Genomic DNA, 20,783 nt, shown 5'->3' with positions numbered 1-20,783 from the left:
GTGTCTCTTTATTATTTATTATCTCTCTCTCTCGCTCTCTCTCTCTATTTCTATCTGTATCTCTCTCTCTTCTTTCTCCTCCTTGCCTGTATACACTTTACAGTCACATTGTATTGTTTACACCGAGCTGTATTTTTCTGCTCCTCTGGTGAGAGTGTGTATATCAATCTTCCTGCTCTTTACACAAAAACAAAATATGTTGCTGAAGGAAACAGAGCAAAATCCAGAGACCGTACTGAGAGCTCAGTAATGCTTTCATACTGAAGCAGCAGAATAAAAATGTATTTTATTCTTAAATTATTCTTGTAAAGTCAGATTTTCAATTAAACAGAATAAGACTACAAAGATTGAAGGACTATGAAGATTTTACCTCTTTTCCAAAATTCAACGTGCACAAATGAGCTTTATTTAAAATTTAAACAGACCAAATAAAACGTTTATTCTTTTCCCTAATCGTGATTTTTTTTCTCACAGTTGGCCTATGTAGGATACTTGATGCTCTTCAACTATATTGTGCTGGTGAAGATGGACCTCTGGCCTTCCTCTCAGGAGTGGATTGTTATTGCTTACATCTTCACCAATGGAATCGAAAAGATGAGAGAGGTGAGGCTTCATTGGAGACTCATGCATCTCTGTCTCATTTGTAATGCAATGTTTTTCTAATCCCTCAAACGGGGAGGTAATGATTTGTTACCTGCTTTGCAAGCTATTAACAAAAGCAGTTCACTGTATTAGCTGAAGCTGACAAGCTAGGCAATGTAGATTTTTCAGTTTTTTGTAACCAAAGCAGCATGTATCTGACACAACAAATCTGGATCTCGGTTAGGGTGGCAGCACTTAATTTATTCTTAATATAGCTACAACAATACATCTAGAAATAATTTTGCAATTTGCAGGAAGAACTGCAATTTCTAACCCCAATAAAAATGAACATCTGGATTAAAAAAGACAACTTTAAAGGGACTGGAAAAATGAATCAATGATTCGTTATGAACACTTACGCTTTCATTGGACGCACGTGCGGTCACACGATTGCGCGTCTGGTCTGAAATTTACTTCCGGTCTCTGTTTGTTTATTGGTCTGACTAACTGAACTCTTAAACAAATACCTTGTCTAAAATAACACATTTTTTGTTAATTTTGCTTGTTATATAAACAAGCTATACTTTAAAAGGACTTTATTCTTAGCGGAGTTTACCGGAAGTTACGTGATGACCACGAAAGCGAATTGTTTATGTTGTTACTGCTAAAACCATCTATACCACGCGTCTGTTAAATGCTTTACTCTGATTGGTTGAGAAATGTTTTATGGGTGTTGATTATTTTTCTGTAAACCTAACCTGTCAAGTGTCTTAAAATAACAACCAGACTAATGTTTGTGGTAACATTGGTATTATTATTTGAAAATAATGCACACTCCGCTTTGCGTCGTGCCGCACTATCTTTACAAAATGTTTTAACATAACATATATTATTTTTATTTAGATTTTTTTTTTTTACAAAAAATAATAAATCTGGGTTTTCACAGACACGGTCACATTTTATAGCAGTTGAGCTACTGTCACACTACTTAAAAATACATTACATAGGGCCGGTCTCCCGGACAGGGATTAGACTAGTCCTAGACTAATATATATGTAGCTGTCCAAACTGAAAACAACTTTCACTGATATCTTAAAATACATCACTGCCCGTTGTTTTTCCTCAAAATGTAATGTTTTAAGTAAGGCATGTTTGTTAAAACTAGTTATATTTCCTAATTAAACTAAGGTCTATTCCTGGTTTAAGCTAATCCCTGTCCGGAAAACCACCCCATTGTTCTACATTGCAACCCAATGGTATCATATCACTGTGATATTAACTGTTCAGATCTTTTGACAAACTGAGCTGCTCTTTTTCCAAATACTTTTCCTTCTGAAAAATCTTCTTTTGCTGTCCACTACTGCCCTCTTCTGGTATTCAATCCATCCATATGCTTTTGATTCTTGATTCTTTACAGCTGTTCAGAGCTTGTTCCTCTATCAATGTCTCTATCCATTAGATTCTCATGTCAGAACCAGGCAAGCTCCTGCAAAAGGTGAAAGTGTGGTTACAGGAGTACTGGAACGTCACTGACCTCATGGCCATTCTCATCTTCTCCATTGGGATGGTGCTCCGTCTGCAAGAGCCGCCGCTGATGAGCTATGGAAGAGTCATCTACTGCGTCAATATCATTTATTGGTACATACGACTGCTTGACATCTTCGGAGTGAACAAATACCTGGGCCCATACGTCATGATGATTGGAAAGATGGTGAGGAGGAATGATTGGCTAACTATTATAAACTAAGAGCACATGATAAAGAATGAAATATAAGTCTTAAAGGGGACATTTCACAAGACTTTTTTAAGATGTCAAATAAATCTTTCGTGTCTCCAGAGAATGTATATGTAGTTTTAGCTCAAAATACCATATAGATAATTTATTATTACAATTTGTAGGTGTGAGCAAAAATGTGCTGTTTTGGGTGTGTCCTTTTAAATGCAAACGAGCTGATCTCTGCACTTAATGGCAGTGGCGTGGTTGGATAGTGCAGATTAAGGGGCAGAATTATCCCCTTCTGACATCACAAAAGGAGCCAAATTTCAATTACCTATTTTTTCACATGCTTGCAGAGAATGGTTTACCGAAACTAAGTTACTGGGTTGATCTTTTTCACATTTCTAGGTTGACCCAATTATAGCACTGTAACATGGAAAAAGTCAGATTTTCATGATATGCCCCCTTTAAAGTTGTATGAATTCACATAAATATAAAAATGCATGCATTTATATGGTTTTGTGTTTATGCAGCTAAGTTCAATGTAAGTTGTTACATTGCATTAGCAGCGCAAAAGGTTGTGGGTTTAATCAACACAGATACTAATAAAATATATAGGTGACTTTTAATGCACTGTAAAAATGCATCTGCAGAAAGCATGAATGTAACATGAAGAATGAAGAATCCAGTTAAGCGGTTAAATAAAATGGTTTTATTTTACGTGAGCTCCATCTTATTGGGGCTGCCATCTTTGATCACATGCAAAGCAAAATAGGCTACTGCTCACTTTATTTATTTTATATAGGTCATCTTTACTATGTCATTCATGTTGCTTGAAGCGAGTATTCGTCTATGATTACTGCCAGTGCAACATATACAAAAAATACTGTGTGCACCTTCAAATGCATAAAATGTGAAAGCAAAAATAGACACTAATGTTTTCTCTCTCTCCTTTTGCCATCTTCCACAATCCGGTGGAAAATGTAGATGATTGACATGATGTATTTCGTGATCATCATGTTGGTGGTGCTGATGAGTTTCGGGGTGGCACGGCAAGCCATCCTAAATCCCAACGAAGACCCATCCTGGATGCTGGCACGCAACATCTTCTTCATGCCGTATTGGATGATCTATGGAGAGGTGTTTGCCGACCAAATTGACCGTAAGGCTGTCTTTTAAAAAACATCTTTCATAGCTGGGGGATTTATGATTTATTGATAGTTAGTTGGAAAAAATTTGGAATGCTGTCATACCTCACTGATCCCAGAGATAAGGTGAAAGCTTTGAATTTAATCGCGGTTTACTGTAGAGGACACTTTTTATGGTGTGTAGATGTGCTTGTGTCATAAATAGTGTCATTCTGTAAATGGCTGCACTTACAGTAAATTGTCATTTGAAGATGATATAATTCAGTTTACACTTATAGAGGTTTCATAAAGGTTTAGAACCTGTGTTATTTAGTTTATATAACTGTAAGACTGCAGATAAAAAAGGCATTTATCTTAAAATAAATATGGTCTGTGTCAAAGCTTTCAGAATTTGTGATTTCATCTCCGATTAAAGTTTAATGAATCTGGAAAATGTATCTACTTTTATTATTCATGTCTATCTACAGCTTAAGATGGAAACAGCATAGCTTTAACTGAGCTACAGGAGAGAATATAGCTTTTGGAAGTGAACCAAAAGTTTTAGTTTGTTATAGTTTTAATGGTTTTACTTTTTACAAGAGAAATATGTAGTTTGTAAATACAATACATTAGAGCAGTGTTAGGGGCTTGCCTGATCCTAGATCATTTTGAGTGGTAAGTTTTTGAGTCTCTATGTGTTAAAGCATCAGTTATTTTTGACATGCTCCCTTTTTACACCAGTAAGGTAAGTTTTAGTTATCATTGTTAACCGCTGTGCTACTGTGCAGATTTATGATGCAATTGAGTTGATGTAATTTATTCTCAATTCTTCTCTTTACTTAATTCATCATTGATAATTTGGTTAAATAATTGCACCACTTTCTCTCTTTTTTTTGTCTTGGAGTTCTAGTCTAGTCTAGTAGTATGTACCTTTTTGGTGTGGGGTCATGACATGATTTATGTTTGGATGCTTATTTAACATTATTCCTATTGTTGTGACTCATTTGAGCCACAACAGCAGGGGTCATAATGTTGGCATGTGATGAGTGATGATGGCACATAGTCCTGTAAATCTTTAAGAAAGAATAATACAAAAAAACGGTCACAAAATGGTTCCCACGTGTCATTGGTGTAGTGCACTTTCAAAAAGTACGCCTTTGTACTTTAAAAAAAAAAATTGGTACCCCAGGGGTACATATTAGTATCAAAAAATTTTGACGTGGTAGAAACTTAAATTAAAAAAAACTTGAATAAAAAAATTAAATAGCACTGCTGGGGTAATGCCGCAGGGATGCCATATTTTTCTAGAAGCTAGTTAGCATTTCTGGTTCCATCGCTGTGAAGTCAATGAGTTTGTAAATGTGATTTTGGTTAAACACCTTAAATTATATCCTGGGTTCCCATAATCCTTAAAAATTTTCACATTGTATACTCAAACTTGTGACTTTTTAAATGTTTAAAGTGTCTAAAAAAGGGAGGTTGCTAACAAAATGCTACATGAGACTACAGCTTTTGTCTGGGACTTTAAACGTCATCACACACGAATATCTCAAAAACAGCGCAACATGAGCACAATTCCTAACAAAGATTCATCTACAGAGTACTTCCTTATCATAAAACATTTTTTAAATGTGTTTTTTAAAGTTTGAAAGCAGTGTCGGATGCTTGGTGGTAATGACGTTGATGTTGAGAGTAAGTGGTGTTGTTTGCTTGTAGCCTAGAGATTTTTGTTTTTATTTAGATTTCAAAATCTGTTCATCTGTGTAGATTATCTTGTTAGACAAAAGCGTAAATGTCATAAATTTTTTAAGTAAACATGGATCTTATTTTTTGCGATAATCCAAAAGTCTACGGGGAAAATAAATCATTTTATTAGTGAGGGAACCAGTGTCCCGCTAACATCCTGTCTGGCCTACAAAAATATGTCATTCCTGCGGCACTTTATTCACCCTCTGAGGGCAGGAACCAACGGGTGAAAGTTTTACAGAACATACTTTTAATATAATTAAAATTCATTGAAGTCAATGTAGAAAACCAAATCAATAGTTCTAGTTCTATTGACAAACAATAATGATGAAAAAAAGTCATAACAAACACAGTAAAGGTATATATATATATTTTTTAATTTAATTTAATTTTAAATTTAAATTACATATAGAAAGAATAAGAGTAAAGACAAAAACAGTAATGACTGGAAGATGAAAGCGTTGAATGATTTAACTTCAATTAAATGTTTCTTAAGTCTTTAGTCAGATGTTTTCTCAGATCTTCTCTTTTTGTGTGTTAGTAAGAAGTCAGTTTAAGATTTTTAAGACCTAGAGAATTATCCTCAGTCAAAAGAAAACTGCAGCAGACACAGGGGCATAGTTAAGGAGGTAATAGTCAAGCAATTACACCCCTTCCCAATGTTTATACAATGATTAATGAAAACATATGTACAGTTCATATGTCAACCCCCCCTCCAATGTTCAGTGAACAGATAGTATGGCCCCCAAAGAGGACTGATCTCAACAGACTCGGTCTATTAGTAATTGAAGAGAAGCAACATGGACAGCCTAAATGACTCCTAATTTTGTCCCCGAGGCCCCGTTAATTTTGGCATCCTGATTGGAGCAAAGTCGTATTCTCTCATGTCAGATTAAACTCTATTGCTTGTGCATGATAAAACGTACAGTGTGTACTCAAAACCAGGCCGTGCCTTATATAGCTGCAGTGTTGAGGACCTGTGGGTGACGTGAGCGGTGGAGTTTGCATATGTGTGTTTGCTCATTGAGTAATGTATGCGTGTTGTGTGCATACTTGTTTGTGTTTGCTGTGAGGTGGGTGGCCCAAAGATAAGAGAGCTGAAATAACGCTTTCGTTCTTTGTTTCAGATGTGAATAGTAGGAAGCTACAGCACAAAGTGAATGACAAACTCTGGCTGGTCGAAAATTACATTCGCACCCAAGGAACTGGGCGTACCAGTGGTCCATCTCATATAGGCAATTTCTAATAAATCAATTATGCTAGCTTTATCTCCGTCACCAGAGTCATTTTAATTTCACCGCCATGTCATCGCCTCATCTCTGCCCCTAATGGTCATTGAGTGTATTACACCCCTGCACGGCATTGCAAGGCTAATGACCAGGTTTCCGTGGTGGGGGAAAATTTTCAAGTGTCCAGTAACAATTGAATTGTGTAGATTTAACCACCCTGTCATGGAAACTTGAACAATAATGCTAAAATCTACATCAGAAACATCCTTGGCGCGCTAAAGTTTACTTTAAAGGTTCTATTACTCTAGTGGTCAATGTGATTCACACTCATTTCATTTCAAAATGTAACATTAACTTGACATAACTTGCAAAAACAATAAAGCATGCAGCACACTAGTACCAATTTACAGTGTACTTGGAAAAACTCATATCTCACATCAAAAAAGATGCATTTGCCTCTTCTCATCAGTATTAAAGTTTTTTCACGTGGTTCAGTTGTCAGAGTTTTTGACCTAATAAATTTGATATATAAAAAACTAAATTGCGTATTAAAAAATTTTGTTACTTCAGTTCTCTCACTTTGGGCATCTGAGTGTGATTCTTAATATTGATATAACTGAAATAAATGAAATAAACACGAATATGTAAATTTGTACATTTGAACCTGACTGACTTTCCTCTCCTTGAAAGCTACAGCAACTGAACCATCCTATTTGGAAAAACGGTTGATGTATTGTCAATACATTTTTACCTGCACTACAAACAACCATCAAATGGACTGCTGTACATTTAGTATCAATATATTTTAAACATTACTGTTTAAATATATTGGGGATGCAAATTTTACATATGGAATATATTTTTTAATATATTTGAAATCCACGTGGTGTATAAAGTCTTTTCATCCAAGTTTGATCGGTTCATTTTTCCCAGTGCCATGCTGGAGGGAGCGGGATTGCCTGTTTACATTTTGCAGTAGATAAATTGTATAATTAATAGTTTATGTGTGTACCAGTTTATACCACATTTTTTCCAGGCAGTATTCAGTAGTACTTAGTTCTGTTTTTTAACAGCTCCATGCGGTCAGAACATCACCAATGAAGACGGAGTCATTGTGGCCCTACCACCCTGCAAGACTGGTGCTTGGATTGTACCTGCCATTATGGCCTGCTACCTGCTGGTGGCCAACATCTTACTGGTTAACTTGCTAATTGCTGTCTTCAAGTAAGTTAAATGAATGTTTATATAATGTGTGCTTCTCTGTTTTTAAACAAAATCCTGTCAATTACAAATTATAATGTACAAAAAGTTGCATGGTTTTGTGGAAAAGTACGCTGATAGTACCATGGCATTCTTTGAAGTACCCTGATGTAAAAATCATGGTATATAAAGAGTGCAGTAATCTGTACCATAGTATATTTGAAGAGTTTGGTTCCAAAACGCAATAAACGCCCTTTTTTTATTAGTTACCGCCAAAATCAGTATTGTATCTGGTCAGTATTAAAAAGTAAATTCTTAATTTTAAGCAAAATCCAATATCCACCATGTTATTTGGACATCTTTTCTCCCTTTTTTCAAAAACGCGATAAACCAGCCATCCTTCTCTGCAGAATGCAATAAATCCGCTCCACAAATCACAGCACAGCGTTGAATACACACAAAATCCTAGTTTTCCTCATCTACTTTGTACTTCATGATTAACAAACAAAAACAAAATAATACTTTTGATGGCATTGATAAACCTGTGGTGGTTTTCTGTGGTGGGGAAGAAACGAAAGCCAGCAAAATCGGAAAATTTACGCGAGAGGCACTCGGGAGACGGAAAAATTCCGGCTGTTGCTTGTTTCCACAACGACAGCATCAAGCTTCTGACATGCTAACACATTGACTCCAGGGGATCTTATAAAAAACTTTCCATTATTTTACTCAAAAAAAATCAAGCAGGACTAAAACATTTTACAGCTGAACGCTGTCAAAAAAGTTCAGCGACGACAGCAGCAATGTTCTTAATATGACAAGTCAACTAAATGAATATAACATGGCAAAGATGAATGCACATTTATATACTGATTCAATAGATTTATAGCATTTTGAAAAAAAAAACTTTTTGCAGATAAAATAATCAGTTTTTATAATAAATCTTTGAAAATCAAATTATGGATTTATGCTAAGGAAAGATGCTATGTGAAAGTTTGTAAAAGAAAATAGTGGTTTTCATCTTGTCACTTCCTTTGTATAGAAAACACATTTTTACCGAAATTAGTCAAAAAGGATTTATTGCGTTTGGAACCAAACTCTTCATTTACAGTTATGCATTAGGCAGACTTGTGTATCCATAGTGCATTCAACCTAAATAGTATATCAGAATGTGTGACCCTTGGGATCAAACTCATGACCTCTACCAGTTAAACTACAGGCACACTAAGTAAGGGATAATGTAGAGGCAGCCGGTAGTTATCGGGAAATAAGCCCCGAAAGTGTGATCAGGACCCGACGCGAAGCGGAGGCTACTTGCCACATAAGAAAAAAAACTGGACATGAATATGACTTGAACGTTGTTCGTTCTTCTAACCACTGTTTAAATGTTTTGTTTTTTTCGTACATGTTAAAATTAATGTCAACATTTTCCATTCTTAATTGTGGTTGTCCAGTGTTTGTCACAAGATGGCGCCAAACAGTAATCTTTATTGGCGCGGAGCGATTTTAATCGTACAAGTAGTACCGGCTATGCGTTATTACTTTGGAGCGGTTATTATTTGAAAAGAACAAACCTGCAAATGTCTCAACTGACCAATCAGAATCAAGCATTCCAGAGAGCCGTGTAATAAAGTATGTATAATATATATACTGATCTTTATATCAAAGTCTGTCAGATACAATCACTGCACAAAAAATATGTAGCCCTGATGTCATAAAAAGAGAAAAAAATGATATGCCAGCTTATAAAGTATCTTTCCTATTTCTGATGTCACAAATCCCACAGTCCTTGGCAAATTCAGTAATTATGCCTTCTTTAAAAGCAACTTTGTTTACAGGTGAACTAGCAAAAACCTTTTCTCTCATTCAAGCAATTTGATTGTAACTTGTGATTTTTGTTTTGTGTTCCAACCACTCATACAATGTTGTATGATAATGTTGTCTTTGGTTGTAACAGTAACACGTTCTTCGAGGTGAAGTCCATCTCCAATCAGGTATGGAAGTTCCAGAGGTACCAGCTGATCATGACTTTCCACGAACGTCCTGTTCTTCCTCCTCCCCTCATCATCTTCAGCCACATAACTATGGTTCTCAAACACCTTTGCTGTCGCTGGAGGAAGCACGATGAGGATGAGAGGGACTATGGGCTGAGTGAGTGATTTAATGCTGTTGCAATACACTGAAAGCTTCACTATGACAGCTAGCATTGTGAATGAGGAAGCTAATGAGAATGAAGCCTCATGCCAACTTAAAAATTCTCTTTGACATCTCTTTTCTTTTGCCAAACTTATGTCTTAGATGTTTCTTTATAGTGTGACATTTTTCCGTTAAAAATGATGAACTATCATCTTGTATATATGATTTTGTATGTATGGCATGATGCTGTGTTACTTACAGCCAAGTTTCAGAAATAAATAGACGCATTAAACAGAAAACTTGACTGTTATGATGTGCAAATCATATGATGTGTGATGTCTCTCCTCTCAGAGCTTTTCATCACTGAAGATGAGCTGAAAAAGGTACATGACTTTGAAGAGCAGTGCATGGAGGAATATTTCAGAGAGAAAGATGACCGCTTCAATTCATCCAATGATGAGAGAATACGTGTGACATCTGAAAGGTTAGGGACCATTACAAACAAAAGCCATTTATGCCTCTGTTACACCACCAAAATACATATTACAATGACCAAGAGACATAACTATACTATGTACTGTATAATTTTAAAAATAAAATATTAGTATATGCCGTATATTTAATATAACTGATCATGCAGGGTGGAGAACATGGCAATGCGTCTGGAGGAGGTAAACGAGCGGGAACATTTCATGAAAGCCTCCCTGCAGACTGTTGACGTCAGGCTTGCCCAGATGGAGGAGCTGATCGCCCGCATCGCCGTGACACTGGAACGGGTTGCTGGTGTGGATCGAGGTGAGGTCAACAAAGCGCGTTCCAGGACATCGTCTGACTGCACCGATACGAACTACATCCTTCGCCAAAGCAGTTTCAACAGCCAAGAAGGTAATTCCTACAAGCTTCAGGAGTCACTGGAGCAGGGTGGAGAAGAGTCCATTTCCCCTACTTCACCAACCGCTATGGCGCCACGCATCCGCAGTCACTCCTTCTACGTGAGCCATTCCTCCAAGGACAGGTGTGGGGCAGATCGAGCAGAAGGTATTTTAAAAGAAAGGCTGTTCAGCCTCCACCGGGCGAACAGCTCACAGTCTGTATCCTCTGGAGCAGGACCCAAAGAGTCCAAACCCACACCTTTGAATACTTTAGCAGTGCAGCAGCAACATCGCCCCTCTTCCTGCATAGACATCTATGTTTCCGCCTCGGAGGACGTTCCAACCACCGACAGCTTCCTGGAGCCAGTCAGGAAAGTTCCAACTCTTGCTCGGGAATCGTCTCTTCATTCGGAGATCATGGATGCGATGCTCTCAGGGGGACGGGACTGCAGTGGAAGGGCAGGGGGAAGTGAAAGACAGTCTGACGGTACAGTCCTATTCGAGGACAGTGCCGCCGCTGATCTATCGCTCTGCTCTGCCCACCTGCTGCGAGACACCCTTCCCTCCTGGGACCTGGACCCCTCACCGCCACCATCAGCCGGTGTCCTAGAGCGTTCCAAGAGCAGTCGCTTCCTGTCAACAGCAGGACCTCTGTTCCTGGACGAGCCCCAATTAGTTAAGTCCCACAGCCTAATGTTCACATCACGGGGTTACTACGGTGGTATGGGTGTGCAGGTTAAAGCAGCAGAGTATACCAGCATTACAGACTGCATTGACACTCGTTGTGTCTCTACCCCTTACCCTGTCCCAGAGCGATCTGACTCTCCCGGAGGCTCTTTTACATTCGATAAGCCCCAGGACCTGGGTGTCTCGCACCCCGAGCGAGAGGCCGAGCTCAGTCATACAGAGTTTGAGCCAGAGGAGCCTCCGGAGGGATCAACAGACACAGGTAGGGGGGGTCAGAGTAGCAGTAGTGGGGGAATAGGTGTAGATCTGGGCCTAGGCATGGCACTAGGTCCGTTCTGCTCGCCGATCTCTAGACTCGAGCGAGCGAACAGCTGCTCCTCTTCCGAAGAATCCCACTCTAACATCTACTCCCGAAAGAGTTTCTCCATAAGTGAGAAAATGGACAAGGGGCGCGGAAGCTCTAGGAATCCGTTCCAGAAGGCTAGGGCTGGAGCAAGACTCGAGGGTAAGACAGACTCACTGTCCATGAGGAAACTGGCCAAACCCTCGGCGTTCCAAAGTTTTGACAGCAGACATAATTACACGTGATGAAAATGGCATTGTAGGTCTAGTTTCTGTAGGATGGCTCTACCTCGTTTAATTTACAAGGGCCAGTCCATTAATTAGTACCGAGTCTGAGTGGGTAAATAGCTATACACTGGAATGTGTTATCAATCATGCTTACTAAGCTTCTGTTTATTTCCTAGTTTTGTCGAGCTCATAAATTCAGTACTTGACAAACATTAGGGCAACATTAGATTCTAGTTCCTTTAGTCTTGCCATAGCTGGAATATTCACAATTACCATTGATGATTCATTCACATCACAAACGAAATCGTGCTTGATCACGTTTAGTCATTGCATAGGAGTGGTGGTTTAATTTCAAACCAAATTAAATTAACAAAGTTTAGGAGTGTAACAGTTCTATAAAATTGTATGTTTGTTGTGTACACAAAGTCCTTTTGATTTGACATTGTGTAATTTAGAAACTACACATGTATTGGTCAAGATATTGAATTTTGAGGGATCCGATTTTATCATGAAACTTGATTAGTATTGTGAAATACTTTGTACTTTTAAACCCTTGTGGAGAGTATTTGTATTCAAATAACATCATATTAAGTTGCATGGGTGTCTGGATATGAGTTCAAGGTTTAATACAACATTAATACAACATATTTTTTTAAGGCCTAAATGTTAAAGGGGCCATGGCATGAAAATCTGACTTTTTCCATGTTTAAGTGCTATAATTGGGTTCCCAGTGCTTCTATCAACCTAGAAAATGTGAAAACCCAGTAACTTAGTTTTGGTAAACCATTCTCTGCAAGCATGTGGAAAATAGCTCATTGAAATTTGTCTCCTCTTATGATGTCATAAGGAGATCTTATTATAATAATACCGCCCCTTAATCTGCACTATCCAACCACGCCACAGCCATTTAGTGCAAAGAAAGAGAGAGAAAATAATTCACAGCACAATTGAGTTAAATTGCATCAAACCACCATCATTGCAATCAGTGTTTGAATTTCATCAGCTCATTTTTGCTCGCACCTACCTAAGTGTCAATTTTAACATGTTATAAAAAAATAATCTATATGGTATTTTGAGCTAAAACTTCACATGTGTACTCTGGGGACACCAAAGATTTATTTTACAAATTAAAAAAGTCTTGTGACATGGCCCCTTCAATGTTTTGTCCTTTGTTGTTTGCATTGTCCCAAATTCATCACAAGAGGGCGATCATTTCAGCCCATTTTTACCAGGGTATGTTGGAATGGAATACTAGCTTACTGCACAGAATATACTGCATACTATTTTTAAAAAGTATACAGTAGGTTTCAAAACAATAGCATGCTACACTGTTGTCTTATGACTGTATTGCATGTTTAATTCTGACCGTTATTTTGCATAATTATTCTAATTTTTGTAAGAAACGTTTTGTATTATCAATAATGAATAAACAAAGGGTTGTTATTAAATATTATTACAGTACATTTTCACGGGAAGGCCAAGTTTAGAAATCCACAGTGTTGTCTAGTAATATAAATATTTTGGGGGAAACGTTGGTCATCTGGGTAATTTATACAATGCACAGGATATAAACTGCACTCTGAAGAGTTTGGATTAGTATGGTAGTATGCCATTCCAAACATTCCTTTAGATTTAGACAAGCACTGCTAAACCACAGAATTTTTTGTTTTAAAGCATAGGAGAAACATGTATTATTTAAGTGTATCTTTTCACAGAACAGGTACTATATGTTGACTTGCTATGCAAGACACTACAGAGAGTCGACCGTAAGAAGTGTTATGCACTTTAGGGCAGAAGTTATTATGCACAACAATCTGATCACTAATCAACCTGACAGTTTTTGGAGAGCAGAATCACAAAAGATACATACACTATTTAATGTTAGTATTGTGACAGGATAATAAATGACCAAGAATAGAAAATATTTAATCTATTGTTTTTAATTATATGCCTTCGCAAATTTCTTCCTATGGTTAATCGATGTCAAATATGTATATATAGTATTTCAAATGTTGTTTATGATAAAAAATATTTTTAGCATTGATTTATTGTAGTGGGCATTCAGGATATTCAGGAGATCTGCACAGACTAGGCCTCATTTTAGTGAGAATTGTATTGCTTTAATCGGTTGAATTAGAGCAAATTATTCACGCTTCTCTCCCCACACTGTAAAAAATTGCAGCATTTTGGTCAATTCAACAAATAATAAAAAAATCAAGTTAAACAATTTCAACTTGCATTTATAAATTGTCAACTTTTTGAAGCCAAATCTTAAAATAGTAGGTTGAATTGACTTGCAAAATCAAGTTGTTTTAACCTAATGCTGCAATTTTTTTTTTTTACAGTGCATATATGTTGTTGATCTATTAAAAAGCAATACAGAAATGTGTGCACAAATCTAGTCTACTCAAATCTTTTTAAAAAAGTAAGTAAATAATTAATTATTTCCTATATCCTCAATGCATCTAATTTCACCATACACTATATCAAAGAAAATTTCCTTTGCCTTACTCATGTGCAATACTGCTAAGAGATTTGAAAACATAATGTCACGGTGTTCTGAATGGTAGACGTGAAAACTTTGTGTTAGTTTGTGTGTGAACCAAAAACAAAGTATTAAAATAAATTATTATTTTTCTGTGCATAGCAGTAATTCCAATCACTGTGGTTTTCAAATGTCTGATGATCTTAATCACAATATTAGCACAGAATGTTAATCGGATTTGCATTATATTATAACAAACACCATTTTCTGTTTGGGCCTTCTGTCATCTGTCAGCGAAGGGGCTAACAGTTTTACAAGGTGTTATTGCTGCAAAGAGCTTTAAAATGGAGGTTTGAGAGAATAAACTACAGGCAACAAACTTGTTGGACTGGTTCCAGCAAAAGCAGAAAGAAAATGTGATTGCTCTTATAAGTTATTAAATGCAAGTTATCCTGTTTCACTTTCTTCTTAAAGAGTTTTTGTTATAGAGCAAGAATATTTATGACACCTGTTTTTCACATGTAAATGTTCTGTATATGATCTGTAAATCTCGATGTGGATGTAAAAATCAAGTTTAATATGACAGGATTTTAAGAAGAACGTTTCTTTCTGATAGAAGACATTACACTATAACAACCTACCCAGTGTGCCAAATGATATGACATAACTTTATGTACAGTATTTTCTTAATATTTTCCTATACTGTAGCATAAAAGGTTGTGAATTGTATACCACTTTTAGTCAGGTTCTCCCTTCCTCTTCTTTTTTAAACTTATTGGTGAGCACTTGTCTGCTAAAAAGTCCAAGCACATGTTTCTGCAATAATGCTGTAGCTTGAACTGAAAGGTCTTAGTTTATTTAGTGTCTTCAAAATGCATGTTGTTCTTCCAAAAGATTTGAGCTCAGTGAATTACGAGTGATCAGCAAGTGGGGATGAGAAGTCTCTTGTCCTCTTATACGGTAGAAGGCTTCGTATTTGGATGCGAATACAAATGTGTACAATGTATTCCTGTGAATAGGATGTTTGGCATGTATTATCAAAATAAAATATTGCATATACACATCATTGCGGGTTTATTTTATTTTAAGAGAAAATATGTTGTTCCAGATGGAAGATAATTCTTTGATTTATTGAAACATGTTTGCAAGACTTTATGCACCCTTATGGATAGCTCAGTGTTCCTTCCAGAAGATCAGAAGTAACAGATTGTTCTTGAGAGCAGACATTGCGTGTTTTTAAATTCAATAGCATTGAAATATAAAACCACAGTATTTGACAGAAAGCAAGCAAATAATGCAGCTTTTGAAGTTTTCACAAATTTCTTATTAGGAGAGTCTTTTTAAGCCTTTAATAAATGTTAAGGAAATGCTTACTAAATTTAAAATTGAGTATAAAATATTTGGCAAAAATAAACACTGATTTAAAAAATGACTTCAATTTTCTAAGTTAAATAGGGCATTCTGAACATTTTTGTAGTATGATCCCTGATATCTCTCTGAAATATGAAAGAAATTGCATATGAGCTCATTGGAGTGACGCAGTACAATACAGCGTTGCCTGCACTGTCGTCGTTACAACACAGGGGGGCGTTCGAGTTCACGTCTGGTTCACGACAAGGTACATTCTGTTCCTCAAAAACAGACACGTGTGTGTGGAGGTGGTTCGATTGAAATAACAACAACGTGACTCCAATCTGTATTGACAGGGTTGTTAAAAACAGAAGATGATTTTGACATGTGTTAGCGTGTTTCATGCGTGGCCTTTCAGAAAGGAAATCAAAATAAACAACGTCGGGGTCGGTGGGTTCGTTTACAATGATGAAATCCCATTTCATGAAATACTTAGAAAAGTAAATGTTACATGTGCACGCGACACGCATATACAATATAGCATACAGAGTATAACCAAGCATCGACCTGTTGAGAAATTATGAAAGTAGGCTACAGCTCGAGATAGCATAAATCTTATCTTATTCGGAAGTTATTATGCCCCATATAGGGGGTATCATTAAATTCATCATGTAAAACGTATAAACAATATCGTTGTAAATTCCGCAGTGTTCCTTTGGGCAAACTCTTACTCGGAGGGTCGTCAGTGTTGTTCCCTTCTTTGTTGATAGTTTCCAAGAATTGTGTCCCGCTGTGAACCTCTTTATGGCCTGAGATTACTCCGAAAAGAGTCGTGTTACGTTTTCTCCCATTGCCTCCCATTGGCTATTTTTTTCTTCTCCAATCGCCCATCTCCGGCCCGCCTCAGTTTCAACAAACAGGTCGTTCATATGTAGGACAAACTGCCTGCTCAATAATCTTAAAGTGATTATTTAAAGTTAAATTACTATTTAAAGATCTATACATATGAAACGTGACAGAAACGACAAGTGTTCGCAATCATTCCATCATTCCCATGAAAGCTAACGGATTAAAGAAGAAATTTCAGGGTTCCTGTTAGCCTGCTGCTTCTAGGAAATTGACTGCTTTTAAAATTGCTCTGACCTTGCGCAAAGTTCATAGTCATGGATGTGTCTATACACTGATATGCCTACCTCAGAAGTTACTTATAGGCTACAGTAAATGTGTTTGGTTTTGACCCGATTTTGGTTACATGCTTACTGCATATTAACGTTTTGTCAGCGTGGTACTGTACAAGCCAATGTAAACAGCTATATATCTGGTGAGACTTTAATTATTTTGCTTACTTAGTACGTGGGCCACGCGTGCAGCTGTTTGCATGCAGTCATCGCTTCAATTGTTTTTTATTCCTTAAACAATGTAGCATTCAGAGTTCAGAGAGTGTACTGATACTTTGCATATACTGTGTAGGTACGCCCTACATCATTCTCAGAATACTATTGGATCCTTGAACCTTCAATCTCGTGCTACCAAGGTGATTCCTGGTAGTGCATGCAAAAGCGACGCTTTTGGACTGAAGACCAATCAGGATCGAGCTTTAAGATGACACTTTGGGATTCCGCGAAGTACTTTCTTTCAGAAGAGAACAGAGAGCAGCGGCATTGAGTTGACGCATTTAGGAAGAAAGGAAGGAAGGAGCAAAGTTTCAACCCATTCTGATTTAGTTTGTATACTATTTGGAATAGACATAGAGGGTTTTATTCAGCGACTTGTGTGTTGCTTTTATTCTTCGCCTGAATTTTCTACGGAGCACTGCCATCCTAACCGCTTTGGGAAAGACACGTGCAGGCGCAAAGCCACGTTTTCTGGGAGTCATCTGTATCCAGATGCGTCTATGATGAGAACCTGTAACCTTTCTTTATCATAAAATTTAGTCGTTGTTATAAATATTTGGAGTTGGTAACTTGTAGAGGATTTTGTGTGATTATGACAGACGTTGATATTGCAACAAAATCTTTGGTGGTGTCAAACGGTTTGAGCGGTGACTGCTCAGACAAACTAGTCGGCGAGGAGGACAGTCAAGAGAGTCGGACTCTATTAATGGTGGCAATGATTCTGCTGGACCTAAACCAATGTATCCCGTGCACTCGTGGCACTGGCATCAGCACCAAATGTATGGTGGACAGCGATGCGGAGAATCAAGCCGGCGGTAGAGAAAACCGGGAAAAATGCATGAATGCGTTAACAGAGCGCTGCAGGGTGAAAAGGACACGGAACCGACAGTCCGGGCGTGTTGCAGCTGAGAAGAGACACTGTTGTCCGTATGCTGGCTGTGGTAAAATATATGGCAAATCGTCCCATCTCAAGGCGCACTTCAGAGTACACACCGGTAAGAAAAAAGGACTGTTAAATCTTATGTACAGTGACCTTGATAACGCCACGAATAACATCTGAATGTTCTATTTAAATTAGTCAAATAATACACTCAGTGCTTTAGGGACAGCACGTTTTCAGAAATTGCGACGTTAAAGTGGGTGTAACCCCAGGCGGGGCGCAGGGTACACATGAGGGTGGAACAGTACGCACTGTTACTAATCAGTGTAAGCAAACAGTTTCCTAACTTCCTTAGTCCAAGCTGGAGAATACATAGTGTGATAATACATTGCGTAACAGTTTCGTTAAGAAAGCATTTATTATTAGGTTTGTTTATGACAGCCCAATGATTCGGGTGGAAAACCTTGACAATCAGCAAATTTGATAAACCATATTTTCTATTTTATCATCATATTAATGAATCCGACAAATATGTTCATAGTGATTGTTTTTTATTTCCTTAATTTAATCTTGACTTCGTTTTTGGTTCTTGATGATCCGCATACTTCAATGCGACACCTTTTAATAACCGCATGTAACCTAACGGCGCACCTATGACGTCACAACACACGCCTCCTGAATCCGCTGTTGTAAACATCCGGCACGTGGTCCCGCATTGTAGTCCAGCGCAGCAACTCAACCAATGATGAATCATGGGGAGGCAAAAAAAATGTGATTGTATTGCGAATACATAATCGCGTTGTGTTTATAAACACCTTTAATAACACTAAAAACATACTTAAAAATAACAGAATTCTTATATGATCCTCTCAAATATCTTTTTTTCTGGCTGTGTCTTCAGGTGAGAGACCCTTTCATTGTACCTGGCCAGACTGCGCGAAGAAATTCTCACGCTCTGACGAGCTGACGCGACACTTTCGCACGCACACCGGGGAGAAGCGTTTCATGTGTCCGCTTTGTGACAAATGCTTCATGCGAAGCGATCACCTCACCAAACACGCCCGCAGACACGACGGATTCGACCCCAGCATGCTACAGGGTCCCACCGGAAGAAGACGACGTTCTTCGACGTCCACGTTATCCACTGGGTCCGGTGATCACATGACAGCAGGCCTTTGAGCAGCAAACCCATCATATTCTCAATGGGACCGACAGAAAGCATCAACCCTTAGGGAAATGAAATGTAATGGACATTTATTCCAAGGGTTAGGCTACTTTAAATAAATAAAGAGGATGAGGCTATTACACAATGCGTTGAAGGAAGACGTGCTGGTTTAGACATCACCTGTTGTGCATTGTGAAACAAACGCGCGTATCGATGATCATACAGGCGTCTCTCGCCTTGAATTCTTCAATGTTGTGTTATTTAGGGCAGTGGATTTCAACCTTTTTAACAACAAGGCCCCCAATCTCCAGAAGAAACATTTAAAGGTCCCCCACAGTTTCTACCCAATAAAATATTCTAGAGCTTTTGCATAACTAGAAAGATGTAGGCTATGTTTCTTATAAAAGTCACCAAACACTAATACATATAGATTTTTGTAGTTTTAGCTTATTGTAATGCTTGTTTTGTCACATTCTGAATAATTTTTAGTCGTCTTGAGGCCCTCTAGTGGCCCCTAGTTGACAAACTCTTTTTAGGGGGATAATGGTTGTCTTCAAGGTTAAAGATAGCTCTTGTAGTACAAAATAACTTGAGGCTTCACGTTCGCTTTGTGTGAGGTTTTACTCACACAATCATGCTGTTGCGTTGTTTAAGCAATGTCAGAACATTTAATAATAGCCATATCTTACTGACTCATCTTAATATCAATAATGCAATAGATTGTAACTTATTTTTTGATGTATAACTGCATAAAAGATAAACTTTATTTAGATCACCAATAAAATATTACATATGTATTTAATGTCAGCCTTCGTAATGGGTACTGTAGAGAAGAGCAAGACAGAGTGACACTGCCATCTACAGGTGTGTTACGGGAGTACACATTAAAAGATGTGCCTATGACCTCGAGACAGGGTTTATTTTTATTGACAAGTTCAGCTTGACTTCAAGAGAAGTCTTTCCACTGTTCACCTCTGTACTTGAAATATCCATAAATGTCAATCAAATCTAGATTCAATACGAATCTTCCATGATGACAGCCATTTTGCTTTAGAAAAACACAGAAGCACAAACTGATTTTCGCATGTAAATTATACTCTGTGATACACACATACATCTTTATTCAAACCCAGTTGTATACATTCTTTTTATATTTTATATTATTAATACTGATAAACAGGCATTTGGCTTTTATTGTCACAAAAATGTCTGCTAATTTCTTTTCAAGGTTCCATTCATTGGTTCTTACTCTGTGGTTTTAAAGTGAGCTTGAATTCAGGTAGCAGGTCCTTTTTAAATACAGTACAGTGTTGTTGTTATACTAATGCGCTCAGATGTGCCTTCTGTTTTGATGTTCCTTCAATTTTGCTACTACCTAAGCTTGTATAATGTAAGCAAGCTACTGAGAAAAACTTTAATCCATTTTAGTCCTCTCAGTTGCACAATCTGAAAGGAAATGTTGCAATTAAATGTTATGTATATGTGTATCTGCAAGATTTTGAGCCACTGCATTGTACATAAATACTCTACTTTACATCAATACAATGTACTGTGAGTGCAACATTCATATTCTGTCTTGAATTGTGTATACAGGATAAGTAATAAAAATGGGATTATATGTGTTAAATATAGTTGCTCGTGTTTGT

General features: G+C 37.5%; 2 protein-coding genes across 15 annotated transcripts in view; both read left to right on the top strand.

The window, feature by feature from the left end:
- trpm3 (transient receptor potential cation channel, subfamily M, member 3) overlaps positions 1-15,414 on the top strand; it is a 175,704-nt gene extending 160,290 nt beyond the window's left edge. For 8 of the 14 annotated variants that reach the window (XM_065250370.1, XM_065250367.1, XM_065250368.1 and 5 more), the window contains 8 exons: positions 475-603; positions 2,042-2,293; positions 3,287-3,461; positions 6,300-6,407; positions 7,475-7,625; positions 9,556-9,749; positions 10,086-10,218; positions 10,375-15,414. In XM_065250370.1, coding sequence (XP_065106442.1) covers positions 475-603; positions 2,042-2,293; positions 3,287-3,461; positions 6,300-6,407; positions 7,475-7,625; positions 9,556-9,749; positions 10,086-10,218; positions 10,375-11,881 — 2,649 coding nt within the window. In that variant the 3' untranslated portion in view covers positions 11,882-15,414. The remainder of the gene's footprint in view (positions 1-474; positions 604-2,041; positions 2,294-3,286; positions 3,462-6,299; positions 6,408-7,474; positions 7,626-9,555; positions 9,750-10,085; positions 10,219-10,374) is intronic. The other 6 variants (XM_065250378.1, XM_065250376.1, XM_065250377.1 and 3 more) reach the window with 1 other exon arrangement.
- A 1,907-nt stretch (positions 15,415-17,321) lies between these two features.
- Positions 17,322-20,764, top strand: klf9 (Kruppel like factor 9). The gene is made up of 2 exons (XM_065250363.2): positions 17,322-18,087; positions 18,874-20,764. Exons 1-2 carry the CDS (start codon positions 17,685-17,687, stop codon positions 19,149-19,151), a joined length of 681 nt encoding a protein of 226 aa, XP_065106435.1. The 5' UTR covers positions 17,322-17,684; the 3' UTR covers positions 19,152-20,764.
- Positions 20,765-20,783: the final 19 nt, after the last annotated feature.

This window comes from Paramisgurnus dabryanus, chromosome 5 (assembly GCF_030506205.2).
Source record: "Paramisgurnus dabryanus chromosome 5, PD_genome_1.1, whole genome shotgun sequence".
Lineage (NCBI taxonomy): Eukaryota > Metazoa > Chordata > Actinopteri > Cypriniformes > Cobitidae > Paramisgurnus > Paramisgurnus dabryanus.
Note: the sequence above shows the minus strand (reverse complement) of the source record. Positions and strands in the feature narration are given on the sequence as shown.